The sequence below is a fragment of the Peromyscus maniculatus genome, chromosome 22 (assembly GCF_049852395.1).
Source record: "Peromyscus maniculatus bairdii isolate BWxNUB_F1_BW_parent chromosome 22, HU_Pman_BW_mat_3.1, whole genome shotgun sequence".
Lineage (NCBI taxonomy): Eukaryota > Metazoa > Chordata > Mammalia > Rodentia > Cricetidae > Peromyscus > Peromyscus maniculatus.
The window spans coordinates 18,991,974-19,009,146 of record NC_134873.1 but is presented as its reverse complement, the minus strand read 5'-3'; the positions used below and the strand labels follow the sequence as shown (position 1 = coordinate 19,009,146).

Genomic DNA, 17,173 nt, shown 5'->3' with positions numbered 1-17,173 from the left:
TCACGCGTACACACACTGGGATGTGGGAAGCTCGGTGGGACATCCTGAGCCTGCCCTGGGTGCACAGCAATCCCCTCACCTTGCTTTGTCTCATCTACCCGGGATCAGGCACTTGACAGGCTGAGGCCAGACAGACACCAAGAATTCAGCCGTGGTAGTGCTGTACGGTCTACTAGCACTTGGCCTCAACAGCAAGGCCGTGGTCAAGGTATGCCCTCTCCACAGGGACTGCCAGGCTCTCCGTGAAGAGCGACTAGTCCAGGATGAGCAGCACATGGGTAGCTGAGGGTGCAAGGGAATCTGAGAGTAAGATAAAAACCCTCATGGCTCCAGGGTAGGAGGGCCGTTGGCCTTGGGAAGAAGAGAAGCCCTGCAACACAATGCAGAACTTTTGGGATTCCTGACACACCACTTGCAGCACACTCCGTAGTGAAGGCTGGCATCCAGAATGGCCAATCATAGGTCTAACCAACAAGCACACATGACAAATGTCCTATAACTCAGGTTCCCTGAATGCAGACAACCCTTACAGTTGGAAACACTTCCGCTGGGAATGTAGAGCTAGAGGCACAGTCCAACCCGAGCAGCAGTCCAGACTGCTGGTGCTCATTTTCAAACCAGCAAAGCTATGAAAGGTTTGCCCTGGGCTCCGGAAAAGTGTGTAGAAATTACATTTATGTATTCAAGGGTCTTATGCCCTATCTCATTTTATGCATGTAGAGACTGAGACCCACAGAGGTCAACCAGGCTACAAACAGATCAGCAGAAGGTTCTCGAATGGCTAGGAAAAGCCTGAGTATGCTTGGATCATATTCCCACAGTCCTGAGGTCAGAAGGAACACGAATCAGTCAAGACTTCCCACGACTGAGGCGAACTATGGTTCCCCCACTTCCCCTCAGGAAGAGTGGGCCCTGGGCCCTCTACTGGCTAGCCATAATCCCAGCGCGACTGTGATTTCCTGTAGGAGAATCAACTTCCTTTCCAGGGAGGACCAGAAACGCAGCAAGGGACAAGGCAGACAGATCATGACTTCCTCCTCGCTTATCTGGAACACAGATCAAACCCGGGAGCCAGAACAGGTACAGAGAATGCCAGAGAAGGTGAGCTGAGGACAGGGATCTCTCCCCAGAGGAATGGGAACTCAGACGCAGAGGCAGAGACTTGCCAGAGGACCAGCTGCAGAGAGAAAAGGGCACTGTCTTCAGTCAAAACGACCAGGGCACGGCTCTTGGCTGTCTTTAGGCATCCCCAGTAGGGTGCCTGGCACACAGTAGGGACTCCACAAATAGCCCTTCTTTCTCTCTTTTCCATATGGAACAGGGAAGGTTTTTTTTGGTAATCTCATTGGTACACCTTATAGACAAGTAGCCAAGCCCAGGGAAGCCTATGGTAAACAGTGTAACGTTGAGAGCGAGCCCTCCTCCCCCTGAACACTCCCCCTCCCCTAGCCAGGCTGGTAGCATGGCAACAGGACGGAGGACATTTCAGTCTCCATCTCTCTCCCTGACTCATGGATACCTGCCAGGCGGCAGATGGCCCGTGTGGACGATTACCTTCACTTTGCCGCAGTGTATTTAAATTAAACAAACTGGCCTTTTTGCTGCTGATTGTTGGATGCCCTCTCAGAAAAACAAAAACAAAATCCGGGGAGAGAGAAGAGCTGTAAGTCTGAAATCTAGGCAAGGCAACGGGTGGCAGTGTGGAGAATGGGAACTGATAAAGAATGGGCTCAGGGCATTTTCCCTGGGAGACCAGGTGAAAGCCTCACACGCCTGGGCTGGCGCCGCTGCCGAGGGGGAGCTGCGCTGGGAAGCCGCGGCTGCACCAGCCACTGACTGTGGAGAGAGGGTGGGCTGTCTCTGCAGTCAGCCTAGCCGCAGGATGAGAAAACAACCACCTCATCTGACCGCTGGGAGTCAGGACTCGGCTTGGGAGCCACATCTCATGCATAAGGGGGTAGCAGGGACCAGCAGCAGCAGTAAGAAAGGCAGCGGGATGCATTCCGTCTGGGCAGAGCTGAAGCAGGGAAGGAGGCGCTCGAGCGTCCTGCCTCAGCGAGTGCCCATTTGCAAGAACAGGCCAGCATGACCTTTAAAAGGCAAACCTGGCTGCTAGACTCCTCATAGAGCACTGAGGAGAATTTCTATGATGTTTCTCTGCTCTGAGAATATCTGTCTGTCTATCTCTATCATCTATCTATCTATCTATCTATCTATCTATCTATCTATCTATCTATCTATCTATCTTATATCTGATGGATGGAGAAGGCCACCAAAAGGCCTGCATATGGTCCCTCTGCAGAGGACAGACACCTGCTTGTTCCTACACCAGGACAGGAAACTCAGGGCCCATAGATGACCAGTATCTCACTGTGGAGGCCTGTGAGGTCTTCTGGGTTGCCCATGTTCTGTAAGTGGATCAATAGTGTTTGGCAGGAGGTAGTGGCATACATTTAGCTTCCAATCACCGTGATTTGTCTCTCTGTGAGTCACAGGGAGTTGTAATAGAGGCCAGAACTTACTCCTTATCTACTTATTTTTCTGGGTGGAAAGCAGCATCCTGAATTTCTGGAACAAGGTACATTTTACTATAACTTATAATAAACTCAAGGGAAAAAAGAAAGTGGATAAAAGATGGTCTCTCCATCGAGTGTCCAGCGCAGGACTTCAAAGCCAATTCTCAGCAAAATAGTCAGGAACCTCACTAAGAGAAAAATCTTCTACAGACAACATTAAAAACTCCAGATGTACCTGAGAGACAAAACTAGACAGGTCCCTGGGAGGATGTGGTCCTTTTCGAAGGCTAGGTCAGTGAGAAGGCAGCGGCTCAAACCTACCAATGGCACTTCACAATTCAATGAGGCCAGCTGAAATGCCACTTGTATGTATGAAGAAGTATTATTATCATTTAGTAATACTCTGCTTGGGGCTAAAGAGATGGCCCAAGAGTGGTTAAGAGTACATGCTGCTCTTGTAGAGGACCAGAGTTTGGTTCTCAGCACCTGTAGTTCCAGATCCAGTGGATATAACTCTTTCTTTTGGCCTCCATAGGCACCTACACACACACACGAAAACCAAGGCAAAAACACCAGATCTTCACATGCCTGCTGCATGTAATGCAGTCATTACAGTCTGGACCTGGCCACTAGCTGGACCTAGATTCCAGCTCTGCCATTCGCTAGCTGTGTGCTCTCGGGCATCTTAACCCCTCTGTGTCTCAGAGTCTTCATCTGCAGAACGGGGACGACTGTATCTGCCTCCCGGTGCTGGTGAGGATGAGCACCAAGTACTACACACATCAGTCTTTGCCATCAGTCTGGGGTGCTGGGTGGTGATGTGGACGGAGTGACATCTCTCCTTTCAGCAGGCCTGCAGTATTTTGAGAAGCCAGACAGTGAAGTGAGGGCCAGCGGATTTCCAAGTCACCAAAGAAACTCGTCACATAAACCAACCAGATCTCTGTACACCCTTCTTTCCGTACAGCCCTTTTCTCATCAAAGAACTACGGCGGTAGATGAAGAAAACGAGGTCTGTAACGAGGTTTGTGCACTTGTTCAGATACAAGTGAGGTTTTACCATCAAGGTCTTGTCAGTCAGAAGGGCTGTCCGCTCACATACGACTCACTAACACCCACTTTACCTTCCTTCACAGAGGTGAGGTTATTGAAGGAGGGGCAGGATGATGATTGGGCAAGATAAAGCTTTTTTGTTTTTTTAAAGAGGTATTTATAACCAGGGCCTGGACAGATGGTTCAGCAGTTAAGAGCACTGGCTGCTCTTCCAGAGGACCTGGGTTTAACTCCCAGCATCCACATGGCAGCTCACAACTGTCAGTAACTCCAGTTCCAGGGGATCTGACACCCTCACACAGACATATAAGAGGCAAAACACCAATGCACATAAGATAAAAATAAAGAAATTATTAAAAATTTTGTGTTGTTTTACTTTTAGGGAGGTATCTGTAAGAGCTGGAGATGTAACATGGCAATAGAGTGCTTTCTTAGCATGTGTGAGGTCCCAGGCCAAAACTCCAGGACCACAAAACAACAGAGGACTGTACTCTAATACGCGACAGAAAGAAAACCTTCTTGGTGGTTATTGGTAACTGCTGCCTTTTGTCAAATCCAAGGGTTTCCTTGTCTTAGTTACTATCCCCTTGAAATTCTCTGGCCTTTTGGGAATCCACAGTCCTCCCTGACTTTCTTTCTGTCTTTTCTTCTTCTGTTTTGTCTACTCTGCATTTCCCCTAAGACTTGGGTTGATGGTTTCAACACTGACTCTATGCTGAGGACTTCCAAATCTACCTTGCTAGCCCAGTTTCCCACGCGAGTTTTAGCTGCACAGCTCTGGCATCTAGTAAGCCTTCCTACTTGACTTCTTGGTTAGCCACATAACCAAGACTATGACAACCAAGATCACACCTAACCCGGGATAATCGGTTTCCACTTGTTTGCTGGCAGGGACCTTCATTTTTCCAGATTCCGGGGTTCCAAACCTAGAAGCTGTGCTCAGTAAGCCTCTTCTTGGGATGCTTGCTGAGATCTAGATGGTTGGTAGCGTTCTGGAGACAGTGTATCCTGGACTAGAATTTAATGTTCTTTCAGTGGAGGGGGAATTTCTCCAGTCCTAGTGTGTGGAGACTTTCCTGGGGGACAGTTTTCATATCGTATACACATTATGGTCAGGAAAGGAAAAGACAGAAATACAGGACAGGATGAGACTCTCCTGGCTTGTCTTTCATGGAGTGATGAAAACATGGCTGTGCTCCTCAGATCCAAGAATTATTTCTTCCTTTCTAATCACTCTGAAAACTCCTTGCTGGCCGTCAAGAGGGCTCTATGAGAGTATAATTATAGTTCCTCTTTTTACAAAATGAAACCAAAACCCAAACAAGGAACCACTGGGGCCCTACCGTGAGCTTAATGCAAGACTGATAAATAAGCACCCTGGGTAGACTTCCACACGCTGTCTGCAGGCCACTAGAGCTGGTGGCCAGTCTGTGCGCATAGAGACTGGGACTCAGGGTAAAGGGCTGTGGGATTGTCCTGAAGTACCGAACATCAATCCTTACTCATCAGAAGCTACATTTTCTGCAGTCTCAGGGTGGCAGGAGTGTATTTCAGGCTCAGGATGTTGATGACCCAGCTTGTACTTCTGTATTTAAGGCACTGTGTCAACCAAAGAGTGACTTTCCTACTAACCAGAAAATTACTTTCCTATCACTGAGACTGGAATTTGTGTTGGGTTTCCTTTTTTATCCTCTAACAGACTAAGTCCATGGCCCGTAATAGATGTGGTAAAGCACTTCTAAGTCAGGGACTAGACGGCAATTTCTTGCTGTGTTGGAAGCAGATTCGGGCTTCTGTTACATTGTGAGAAACAGAGGAGGAGCTGTATGAGAGGTGAATAGAAATGCTCAAGGAAACACATTCTTTATGGAAAGCCGAACCGCTGGCCACGGGCAGCTTGTTTCACTGAGCCTTGGGGATCTAGAACTGAAACTATGTGGCATACTGAGTCATTGAGGGAAATGCAGATCGGAGGCGTCTCCAAAGGGAACTGCACATCTCAAGTCCTTCCAGTGTGATCTAGAGCAGCAGCTCCGGGGTCCAGTGTGCTGGGGATCATATTCACTGGGGCCGTCTGGTCGTCAGTCTGTGGCTCTCTTTGCCTTGTAACACGCAGACAAGTCCCACAACCACCCCCTGATGGTCCACACTGGCATTTTCCACTCAGCAGTGATGAAATTAGTTTCAAATGACCTAACTGACCTACTGCATGTTATACGCTACCAGTGGCAAATGGCGATTTTATTTCAGATAATCTGCTCTCTAGACAGAACTAATACAAGTATATCATATCCATATATGAACTTGGCACTCCTGTAATTTTAGGAGCACTGAAATTTGTCTTTCTTTTTCATTTTAATTAATTAATTTTGAGAAAGTCTCTCTATGCTGTCCTGGAAGTCACTCTGTAGACCAGGCTGGCCTCCAACTCACAGAGATTCGCCTGCTTCTGCCTCCTGAGTGCTGGGATTAAAGGTGTGCACCACCACACAGGGCTGATTCCTTACTATCAGGAGAATTTCTGAGTCAGACCTTAGTCTCCTGAGTGGATCTGCCTATTACTTGAGAGTGGTTGGAAGAGAATCACTGCTACAGGCATTGGAACTGGGTCTGCCCCTCACAATTAACACACCGATGAACTCATGCTGTCTTCTGGTTCTCAGTGGCTTTCTTTCCCTTAGCAAATATTTATTGTCTGCCATGCAGCAGGCTGGTTTAGAGACCTGGAGAAACAACAGTGAAGAGAGCTGCCAAGGTCCTTTCATTACGGTCTCATGATGTTTCTGGGTGTGATTAACCCTGAGTCGCCTGGACCAGTCTAAAGAACTTTTTTTTTTTTTAATTTATTTATTATGTATGCAGAGGGCACCAGATCTCATGACAGATGGTTGTGAGCCACCATGTGGGTGCTGGGAATTGAACTCAGCACCTCTAGAAGAGCAGTCAGTGCTCTCAACCTCTGAGCCACCTCTCCAGCCCCTAAAGAGCTTGTTAACTACCGAGTCAACCATCAGCTGAGCAGTGTGACCCGAGGCAGGCAGGCAGTTCTGCGCTCAATTCTAATCTTTGTATCTGGGGAAAGAGAAGGGGAGGAAGTGGAAGACAGAAGGCTTGCTAGGGAAGGTTTCCCACGGCATGGAAAATGTGGGTGAGACTGAAGACAGAGCCCTAGCCTCCATAACTGTGCTGATTTATTTATTCTTTTATTTCCAGTGCTTGGGATGGAACCCAAGGCCCCATCTATGTTAAGGATGGCTCTACCCACTGCGCTATACCTCTGACCCCTAGCATCAAAGCTTCTTTTCAACTTCCTTTTTATTTGTTCTTTGTGTCTTTCACATCATGCATTTTGATCCTCTTCATTTCCTTTCTAGCCACCCTCTGCCCTTGCAACCTCCCCTACCCAAATAAAATAAAATTTAAGGGAGGGAGGGAGGGAGGGAGGGAGGGGGAGAGGGAGAGGGAGAGAGAGAGAGAGAGAGAGAGAGAGAGAGAGAGAGAGAGAAAGGAAAAATCTCGTCAAGGAAGCTGGAATGTGGCACAGTGAGTCACACAGTCCTTTCACCTATATATCTTTACGTGCAAGTGTTCATCACAGAGAGTCATTGGTCTGTCTGGCTGGAGGCCTCTGGCTTCTGCTATACTATTGATGCTGAGCCCTCACTGGGATTCCTTCTGGTTATCCTGTGGTTGCCCTCTGTGGTAGAGATCCTACAGCGATCAGCAAGGCATGGGGTCAGTTCTCCTGTTTTCACACCCTCAGGGGCAGCTCTCCCACACCTACACCTTCAGGGCCAGCTACTGTGTTGCCCAGGCAACGTGTAGGGGCCACTCTTCCCAACCACTCTCCTGAGTGCTGCAGTTGGTGAGGGGCAGAGACAGCTCTCCTGCTCTTATGACGTCAAGGCCAGCTCTCCCACCTGCTACAGGTGTATGTGGGGGGCGGGGGGAGTATCTCTCCCCTGCCCACCCCAACACATGGCAGACAAGTAGTGAGAACAGCTCTCCCATGCTCACAGCTCTGGGGCTGGCTCACCCACACCTCCGTCAATAGGTTTGGCTCTACGGTGCTGCCCAGGCAAGATGCAGGACCTGTTGTCCTGAGGGCTGCTGTCCCTGGTGGGGGGCAGGAACAACTTCCCTGCTCTTAAGACCTCAAGGCCAGCTCTCCCACCTGCCTCAGGCATTGTGGGGGGGGGCATCTTTCCCTCACTCCCACCGCCACACCACGGATGAAGGAGGTGGTACCAGCTATGCCGATCTCACGCCCTCAGGGCCGGCTCACCCGCGTCCCTGTCCACAGGGTCAACTCCACTGTGCTGCCCAGGCAAGGTGCAGGGCCCGACCTGCTGCAGGTGTCAAGGGGCGAGCGGAGGGGGTGGCATCGGAGTTTATAAAGTAGCAGTTCTATCCATCACTCAAGTCCTTGTAAAGTCAAAATGACTTTATCATACTGTGATATAATAAGTATGTATTTGGTCTTCTGCCCTAGGTTCAGCCACAAGAGCTTCTAAAAGTCTTTGGGATCACCGGAATGATTAGAGTGTCTATATGCTAAAGCAGCTTCCAGGATAGGAGTTGGTTGCCAGAGCCCACGGCATGATTCAGTGTTAGAACTTGTCGCCCTCTCCAGACCTCTGAGGAAGGGGAACAGAGACGAAGCTAATTACCAGTGGCCAGTAACTGAATCAATCATGCCTATGAAACAGAACCTCATCAACCTGAACGAAGGGGTTAGTGAACACATCCACATGCCAGGGGACAGTGTCCCCAGCGCATAGAAAGAACTGTGGCACTAGGGACCTTCTGGACCTTGCTGTATGTATCTCTTTATCTGCTCATTTGTATATTTGTTTTTGTGTTCTTGTTTTTCGAGACAGGGTTTCTCTGTGTAGCTTTGGAGCCTGTCCTGGAACTCACTCTGTAGCCCAGGCTGGCCTCGAACTCACAGAGACCCGCCTGGCACTGCCTCCTGAGTGCTGGGATTAAAGGTGTGCCCCACTGCTGCCCAGCCTCATTTGTATCTTTTATAACATCCTCATGTCAAACTGATAACAGCAAATAAGGATTCTCTTAGTTGCACAAGCCGTTACTGCAGAAGGTCAAACTTGAGGAAGAGGAAATCGTTTTCAGTCAAATCAGACAGAAGTGCAGGGAACAGGAGACCCAGTCCTTATAACTGATACTTCAAGTCAGGGTCAGTCTTGTGAGATGAGCCCTTAGCCTGGGGACTTGGGGTTAAATCCGGTTAGTATCATAAATAGCTAAATGACAGCACCACCAGTTGGTATCCATGGTGGATTAGAAAACGGTTTGGTACAGAAGCCCCACATACTTGGTGTCTGAAGGGTTCTGTGAGTAGAATCTTGACACTAGTTAACAAAGAACCCCTGCAGGGGTCAGAAAGATAATTGAGTGGTTAACAACATTGCTGCTCGTCCCGAGGAGCCACGTTGGATGGCTCACAACTACCCGTAACTCCAGGGCCAGGGACCTGGCATCTTCTGGCTTCTCTGCCCTACCCCCACCCCAAAGCAATTCTTCATTTAAAAAGTTTTGTTGTCATACTCAGTAATGATATGGGCTACAGAAGGCTTGGCTCTAAAGACTTAGAATCTTTTTTATCTTACAAAACACATACACACACACACACACACACACACACACACACACACAGCTGGATTATGTAACGTCTTCCAAGCCACAATGGAGCTTCAGAACCGACCTTGTGTGAGTTCTCAGTGTAAGCTCTGTGGGGTGGACAGAAGGGTTTCCCCATCTAGATGGACACAGTCCTACCAGACTGTAAGGATCAGGATATGTGCTCGGGCTGTCGGACATGGAAAATTCCTTTTTCAATCTCAGGAGATGGTGATTTCATGCAGAACGAAAAGTCACTGGACAAGTATGCTGTGCTTGGATCATGTCTGCTCAAGGTTAGCTTTGTTTACTTTTTATTTATTTTGTTTTGGAGATAATGTCTCCTATAGACCAGGCTGTCAGGCTGTTCTTTTTTTTTTTTTTTTTTTTTTGGTTTTTCGAGACAGAGTTTCTCTGTGTAGCTTTGCGCCTTTCCTGGAACTCACTTTGTAGACCAGGCTGGCCTCGAACTCACAGCAATCCTCCTGCCTCTGCTTCCCGAGTGCTGGGATTAAAGGCGTGCGCCACCACCGCCCAGCTCCCAGGCTGTTCTTGAACTCCTGATCTTTCTGCCTCTATCTCCCAGTGTTAGGATCACAGTCTTGACCACCAGATACAGCAAGGACAGCATTAAATTCGCCTCCCAGGGCTGGCAATTGCTATTTTGTAGGTTACACGTTATTCTATAAAACAACTGAAGAAAACGTAACGTCCTCAGGAAGCTCTGCCGCTCTCATGGGACCTCTTCTCGGGCAGCGAAGAGGGTCCCTCCAACCCATGGGTCCCTTTGGGCTGTCACATTCAGGGACAGGGACATTAGGAAGTTGTGCTAGCTGCTAGCGAGGAAGACCTCTGGAAGCAGACTCCCAGGAAGTGCTGTCAGCTACCCAGTGGGATCGGGGTACAGGGATGGAGAGAAGAAGTACACCGGTGGCCGGTGCCTACGGATGGAATGGCGTCTGCGTCAGCAGCTGGCCACATCGGATGAGGGGAAGGGACTTTCAAAGGCATGGGCTGGAGGGACAGGAAGGACTGGGGTCCTTGGCTCTCCCCTCAGCCCAGTCACTCATTCTCCTGCTTGGGTGAGGAGGCGTCCCCAGCATCTTCTGACTTTTTTTTTTTTTTTTTTTTTTCCGAGACAGGGTTTCTCTGTGTAGCTTTGGTGGCTGTCCTGGAACTCACTCTGTAGCCCAGGCTGGCCTCGAACTCACAGAGATCCGCCTGCCTCTGCCTCCTGAGTGCTGGGATTAAAGGCGAGCGTCATCACCGCCCGGCCTCTCTGACTTCTAAACAAGCTGGAAACATACTTCCCGACCCTCTTCTAGTCAAGTGTGGCCGTGGGATTTGCTTTCTTTCATCAATGAAGGGGGATGGAAATGATGATGTTGTCACCTTCCAGCAACAATGTTTAAAACTGGGTTTGATTTTTCATCTTTCTGTTTTGCTCAGGTGAATGCACCTATCGAGGGACAAGTGCAAAAAAAACCCTTTGTGTGACTCAGGAAATAGGACCAAAACCAGGCAAGACCCAAACCCGGCAAACTTGGGACATTCACGTCCATGGGATTTCTGGGTGCTTAGCTGGGCCCAATGCTTTCTTCCCTCACTGACAGTCTCTCATCATTCTTCCTTGTCTCTGCCACACACCAGCAATGCTCTCCTAGCCGGAAATACTCACATATAAATCTAACACATTAATACATCCATATTTCTGAAAAAGATGGAGAATTCTTTCTCATTTTATTTCATGTGTAGAGGTATTTTGCCTGCATGTACGCGAACCATGTTCATGCAGTGACCTTGGCAGCCAGCAGAGGACGTCAGATTCCCTGGGACTGGAGTGACAGACCTTTGTGAGCCGCTATGTGAGAGACAGGAACTAAACCTGGGTCCTCTGGAAGAGCAGCCAGGGTTCCTAACTACTGAGCCATCTCTCCAGCCTCAAAAGATGGGTCATTTTTAAATCAAATGTTTTAAAGTCCTTTTTGGAATTAGTATTTCATATTTCTCTCTTGAATTTAGTTTATCCCAGGTTATTATCATGGACAAGCCCTCGATTTTTTTTGTGTGTAGGATAACAGCTATCAAGAAAAACAAAATCAAATATTAACTGTCCCAAACACCATTAATTAATTAATAAATAACCATGCCACTCAGAACACCCTGAGTCACTTGATTTCCCAGCCCTCAAAGGCTCAGAGCAGGAAATATCACTACTTTGGCCAGGAAGGCCGGTTGGAGCCAGGGCCTATTTGCAACCATAGGATGTCCACAATCATCCAAGGAACACTTCACTTTCATGCATATTCACTTAGAACACATCATTTGGACCTGAGGTCACTCCCACCACCTGGAAAGCTGTTTCAAGCAATGAAGGTCACTTGGGACATAAAACCAGCAGAAAATAAAAGAATGTGAAAACGCAATGGTAGCCTGGCTGAGCATGCACATTTAAATGGGCACAAATTCAACAAGCTTGGGCTTGCAGTAAGAACATGCTCCCTTAGGTAAGCACAGCCCAGGCGTAGGCCATGGCACACCACCATGGAGGGAAACTTCTGAGGGCTTCACATATAACCAGCTCCTCAGAGATCAGTGATGCAAGGATCGAAGGGGAAGGTATGAGACATGTACACAAGGAGCAGAGGAACATGCAACGGAAGGAGAGGCCAGAGGAGAATTCTGAAGTTCACTTACTGCCTGCTTTTGCTCTTCCTCCTAGAGGTGTTGACGATGGAAAGAGGCAGAGGAGAAAAAGAAAGAAATTAATGCCCATCACCACAAACACTGGGAAGAAATGACAGGAGAAACTAGGCAAACTGTGGCCACGCACAGATCTGGAGAGCAACGGCCGGATTCACCAGAAGGCCAGTAGGATATGGTAGATGACGGTAGTTGGTCCCAACCAGTTAATGAGTGCAATGATGACTTCCAACGAATCTTAGGAACCATCGACTAGGCCTGGTTAGCCTAGAGTCTCAACTACTTAAGGGAAACTGAAGAGGAAGTTTAATTTCAACTTCAAATTCCAATTATCACTGTAGTTCACCATTTACAATGCTCGTATATATTTAGGTCCATATTTCTAGGGCAGCTGTACATGGTGTGGAACATGGACCACCAACATCAGGATTACCTGGGGTCATCTCAGAGGGGAATATTTTAGGCCCCACCTGAGACCCATTAAGCCAAAGCTCTGATGGGGGTGGGGACACTCAAAATGTGTCCCGAGAGCCTTGGGTTCGATTTGAGAAGCACTGTTGTAGCATCCTGTCTAACAGTTCCTCCTGATCACAGGTGCTTGTCCTCTTCTCCAGTTTCGCTGAAGCTGCACCAGCCAGCTCGCTTTCGAGCTGCTTTGTTTCCTGCGGGGATGCACATACATGCCCACGTCCCCCACGGAACAGGAAACGGCTTCAAGACCCTGGGAGGCCTCTCAGAAAAAGGATTCTAAGGACTGGGGTATAGCTTGGTTGGTAGAGTACCTGCCTAGCATGCAGGAAGCCCTTGGTTTGATTTGTGCACTACATGAACCAGGTATGGAAGCTCATGACTGTAATTCTGGCACTAGGGAGATGGAGACAGAAGGGTCAGGAGTTCAAGGCCATCTTTGACCACATAGTAAGTTAAAGGCCAGACTGGAATACATGAGACTATGTCACAATAAAACAAATAAAATAAAACATACCCCCCCCCCCCCCCCGCCACCAGGGGAAGGTTAAAAAGAATTTTAGAGCTATGCATTGTATTCCATGCTTGTAAACCTAGCACTGGGAAGGCCGAGGGAAGAGGAAGCTGCATTCTAGGACAGCCTGGGCTACATGACAAGGGCTTGTCTGAGGGAGGGAGAGAAGAATGGGATTCTCAATCTCAGTTCTTTATTAACTTCTCTTGTATAACCTTACAGTAAGGGCAAGTAGAGCAGGACATGCTAACTATGGTCGACAGATGGACGCAGTACCCAGAGCTGTAGAAAAGCTGAAGGAAGGAAAGATAAACCTTTAGAGTTTCTCTTGCCTTGGTCCTGAGCTCCTCAGTCACTGTCTTTCTGGTCTCTTTGCCTTTTCTTTCTGTACCCTTTTCATCATGGGTAACTGTGGTCAGGGAGCCTCCATGGCGCCCCACTATATAAATCAATGTGTGGCTATGATGGCTCCACCATGCTGGGTCCGGGGGTGCTGTGGTCCCCACCGTACATGGGTGGGTAAATCAATCTATGCACGCAGAGTTCTTTGGTCCATTCGCTTTAATTCTCCTCCTCGTCCCTTGTTTTACAGTTATATATCCCCCAGAAATCACAATCCTCCCCTCCACCCAGGACACTCAGCCTGAACTTCCTCAGGCAGTGATTGTCCATTATCAGGATCAAATGGAGGGTTGATAAGAATTACAAAGAGGGGCTCTAGTTGTTAATTACCATTTGTGACCCAAAGGGGAAGTGACTAATGAACTAACTAAAGGCTAAATACGGGTAATATCTAAGAAGAGGGATCTTACGTGCACAACTATAACCTTAAATGTGTTTGGTAAAGGATGTTAAAAATCTATAAGTTGCTAGGTCAATGGGAGAAAATAAAACTGTCTTCTTTTTTCCTGTGGCTCCTATCTGTCCAAGCTGTCTGCTGTTTTTCTGCAGGGTGGGGAAAAGTGTGCTCAGTCTCTAGGCAACCTGTGTACAGCTAGATGCCTCTGGTGATAGTTAAAGGGAGATCTGGAACTGGAGGTAAGATTTGGGAAAGAAGTTAAGCTTAATTAGCACATCCACCAGGCCTTCTCAAACAAGTAGCCTGGATGCTTAAGTCTGTTCTTAGAGAGTACAAAGGTATCTCTGATAAGGTACTTTCCTCCATCCGGTGATAGACCTGGCCGGATGCTACCAATAATGATAATTACAGGGAGGCTTGAACTGGGAGTTCTGGCTGAGCATAGCTGTTAGCACAGAAGGTTATCTAAATACTCTAGGAATATGCTGGGTCCGTGGGTGCAGTGGTCCCCACCGTACATGGGTGGAGGGACACAGGCTTGGAGATGCTCCTGCTCTTGAAGGGTCCTCAGGTCTGGATGTGAGGGCAGAGTGATTTGGTACTGCAAAGGAACTGCACAAAGGACGGGGAAAACGTGGAGAATATTTTCTTATTCTTGCAAGGGAGAGACAGATATGGACTCAAAACTCAATGAGCACCAAGAAATCCCTGGAGGCCCGGTTCAGCTGGGGAAGGAGATTTTAATGCTGAAAGCTAAAGGCCTGCATTGGGACTGACCCCAGTGGGCAGACCGGGGGCCCTGAGCACTGACTGCCTGGGTCACCTGAGAAGTCAGAGGCTTCCCAACACATCTGCAGCATGGAGGGGCTAAGCTGCGGCTTGGAAGGATGCTTGTCTGAGACAAGTGCATCTCCAGCTCTCAGTGGGCAAGGAAGAAGCCATAGGAGAGGTATTGTGCAATTTAAAAACTGCCGGCACTACGTGCTGAAACAGAAACTTAGATGGGCCGGGCATGGTGGCGCACAACTTTAATCCCAGCACTGAGGAGGCAGAGGCGGAGGGATCTCTGTGAGTTCGAGGTCAGCCACGTTTATATAGTGAGAGCGGTCAGGAGGGTGGGGCAATCTTCACAGGCCGAAATCCTGGCTACACTAAGAACACTGCTAAATATAACCATGTGCCTCAGGTTTGGTAACGAAGATGCCATGGCTTCGGTTTAACACAACTGGGAAGCTGCTGTGTTGGCTCATGCCTGGGTTCCCAGCTCGTGGGAGGCTTAGGTAGAGGACCGTCTCAAGATCAGTCTTGACACGAAGTATGGAGATTTCAGAAATGATGTTTTAAAACCACACCATGCTCACTCTGCTGTGTAGGTTGCCCCAGGACATTATTATTATTATTATTATTATTATTATTATTATTATTATTATTATTATTATTATTATTTACTACTACTACTACTACTACTACTACTACAATTTATCCGGGAAACATGGGCCAGGTTGGGATGGGCTGATGGACAGGGCAGTGTTCTCAGGACTGAGGAGGTCTCCTAGTTGAAAGAGGGTAGATTCTGGCAAAGTGTTCCCTAGGCTGGTGTTACACAAACTCACAAGAGTTAGTCACATGAAGCCTTTAGGGCTCTGTCAGCACAGTAAAAAAGGTCAGCTATAAGGTCTGAGAGCATTTTGTATGAGTCCACTAGAATCAGTCAGCATGGACTGATGACAAGAGACAGTACTAACCTGATTTAAAGAGGGTCATGATATCGTAATGATGAGGCACAAATCTAGAAGGGTTTATGTTCCCTAAAAATACGTGAATCTATCTCTTCTCTCTGGTGGAAGAGTAATAACATCGTTACTGCAATCATCTCCAAAGACACTGACCGTCTAACCCAAGGATAATGGTTGATGCCTATAATCCCAGAACTCTGAGAGGCTGAGGCAGAAGGATCATGAGTTCAAAGCCAGCCTAGAGCTACAAGTAAGTTCTATGGCAGTCTGTATTTTTTATTTTGTTTTGTTTGTTTGTTTTTTTCAGTTTTTCCAGATAGGGTTTCTCTGTGTAGCTTTTGGAGCCTATCCTGGAACTCGCTCTGTAGACCAGACTAGCCTTGAACTCACAGAGATCCACCTGGCTCTGCCTCCCAAGCACTGGGATTAAAGACGTGTGACACCACTGTTGGGCAGTAGCCTGTATTAAAAACTAACACAAACGCAATATTAGAAAATTTAAGTGAAGTAAAAACATTGGAAGCAAGAGTTAAAAACAGAAAAGTTGACACATAATTACTTACAGATTAAATAAGTAGTTTGAGAAAGAGGTTAGTTACATATTGATGCATCAAGAAAAAATATAAAGCCGGGCGGTGGTGGCACACGCCTTTAATCCCAGCACTCGGGAGGCAGAGCCAGGTGGATCTCTGTGAGTTCGAGGCCAGCCTGGACTACCAAGTGAGTCCCAGGAGAGGCGCAAAGCTACACAGAGAAACCCTGTCTCGAAACCCGCCTCCCCCAAAAAAGAAACAAACAAGAAAAAATATAAAGAAAACGTATAGAACATTGGTACCTGAGTGTCAATGACATTATATCATTAAAAGAAAAAAACAAAGGAGAAAGTTGTTGACACTGATTGATGACAGAGACTGGGTCTAGTCATTATTCATCAACTACTTAACGTGACATTTAGAAACTTGAAAAATATATAGACACAGAATAATGATTAATAGTAATTATTACTACTATTTTGAGACAGGGTCTCACTATGCAGTCCAGGTTGGCCTTGAACTCCTAGATTCCCAGCCTCCTCCTCCCAAGTCCTGGGATTAACAGCATGTTCCACCCACCTGGCCTATGATTTATTTTTTTATTTATGTGTATGTGTGTGCACCTGCTTGTCTATATGAGCACCATCTGCATACAGGTGCCCTCGGAGGGCCAGAGAGGGCACAGTGGTGCACAACAACCCCAGCACTTGAGAGGTCTGAGGCAGGCAAATCTCCTGAGTTCCAGGCCAGTTAAGGTACCATAGTAAGACCCTGTCTCCAAAAAACCAAAGCAAAGCAAACCAGAAATCACAGCTGGGCACTTTCCCATCCATGTGTGGCTAACATTTAGAGGTTGACACAGGAACGGGAGGGGCATGCTCATACCATTTCCTGGCCTACAAGTGTGCCAACTCCAAAAGGCGTAGCTTTCAACACCTCTCAGGGCGAGAGCTATCACGTGAGACAACTGCTTATGTACACAGCTGCCGTCGTGAGTTGGGGATGGGGCCACTGAGCTGAGCACCTGACCACTCCAGGGAACTTGAACGATCAAGTTTCTGGTTAAGGTTTTCTTGAAATTAGACTCACTTGCACATGAAATACGTCTGAGAGGAAATCTGTAACAGGGTCTATGCAGACACACGTCCGTCCATGTAAAATAAACCAAATACCAGACCAAGCAAGGGGGAAAAAAAAACCCCTCAACTCCA

General features: G+C 47.7%; 1 protein-coding gene across 11 annotated transcripts in view; it reads right to left on the bottom strand.

Annotated features, from left to right (window-relative positions):
• Dtnb (dystrobrevin beta) overlaps positions 1-17,173 on the bottom strand; it is a 212,287-nt gene that overhangs the window by 18,196 nt on the left and 176,918 nt on the right. For 6 of the 11 annotated variants that reach the window (XM_076558737.1, XM_076558738.1, XM_076558742.1 and 3 more), the window contains one exon: positions 11,907-11,927. The exons of the other annotated variants lie outside the window; for them this stretch is intronic. In XM_076558737.1, coding sequence (XP_076414852.1) covers positions 11,907-11,927 — 21 coding nt within the window. The remainder of the gene's footprint in view (positions 1-11,906; positions 11,928-17,173) is intronic. 11 annotated transcript variants of the gene reach the window in all.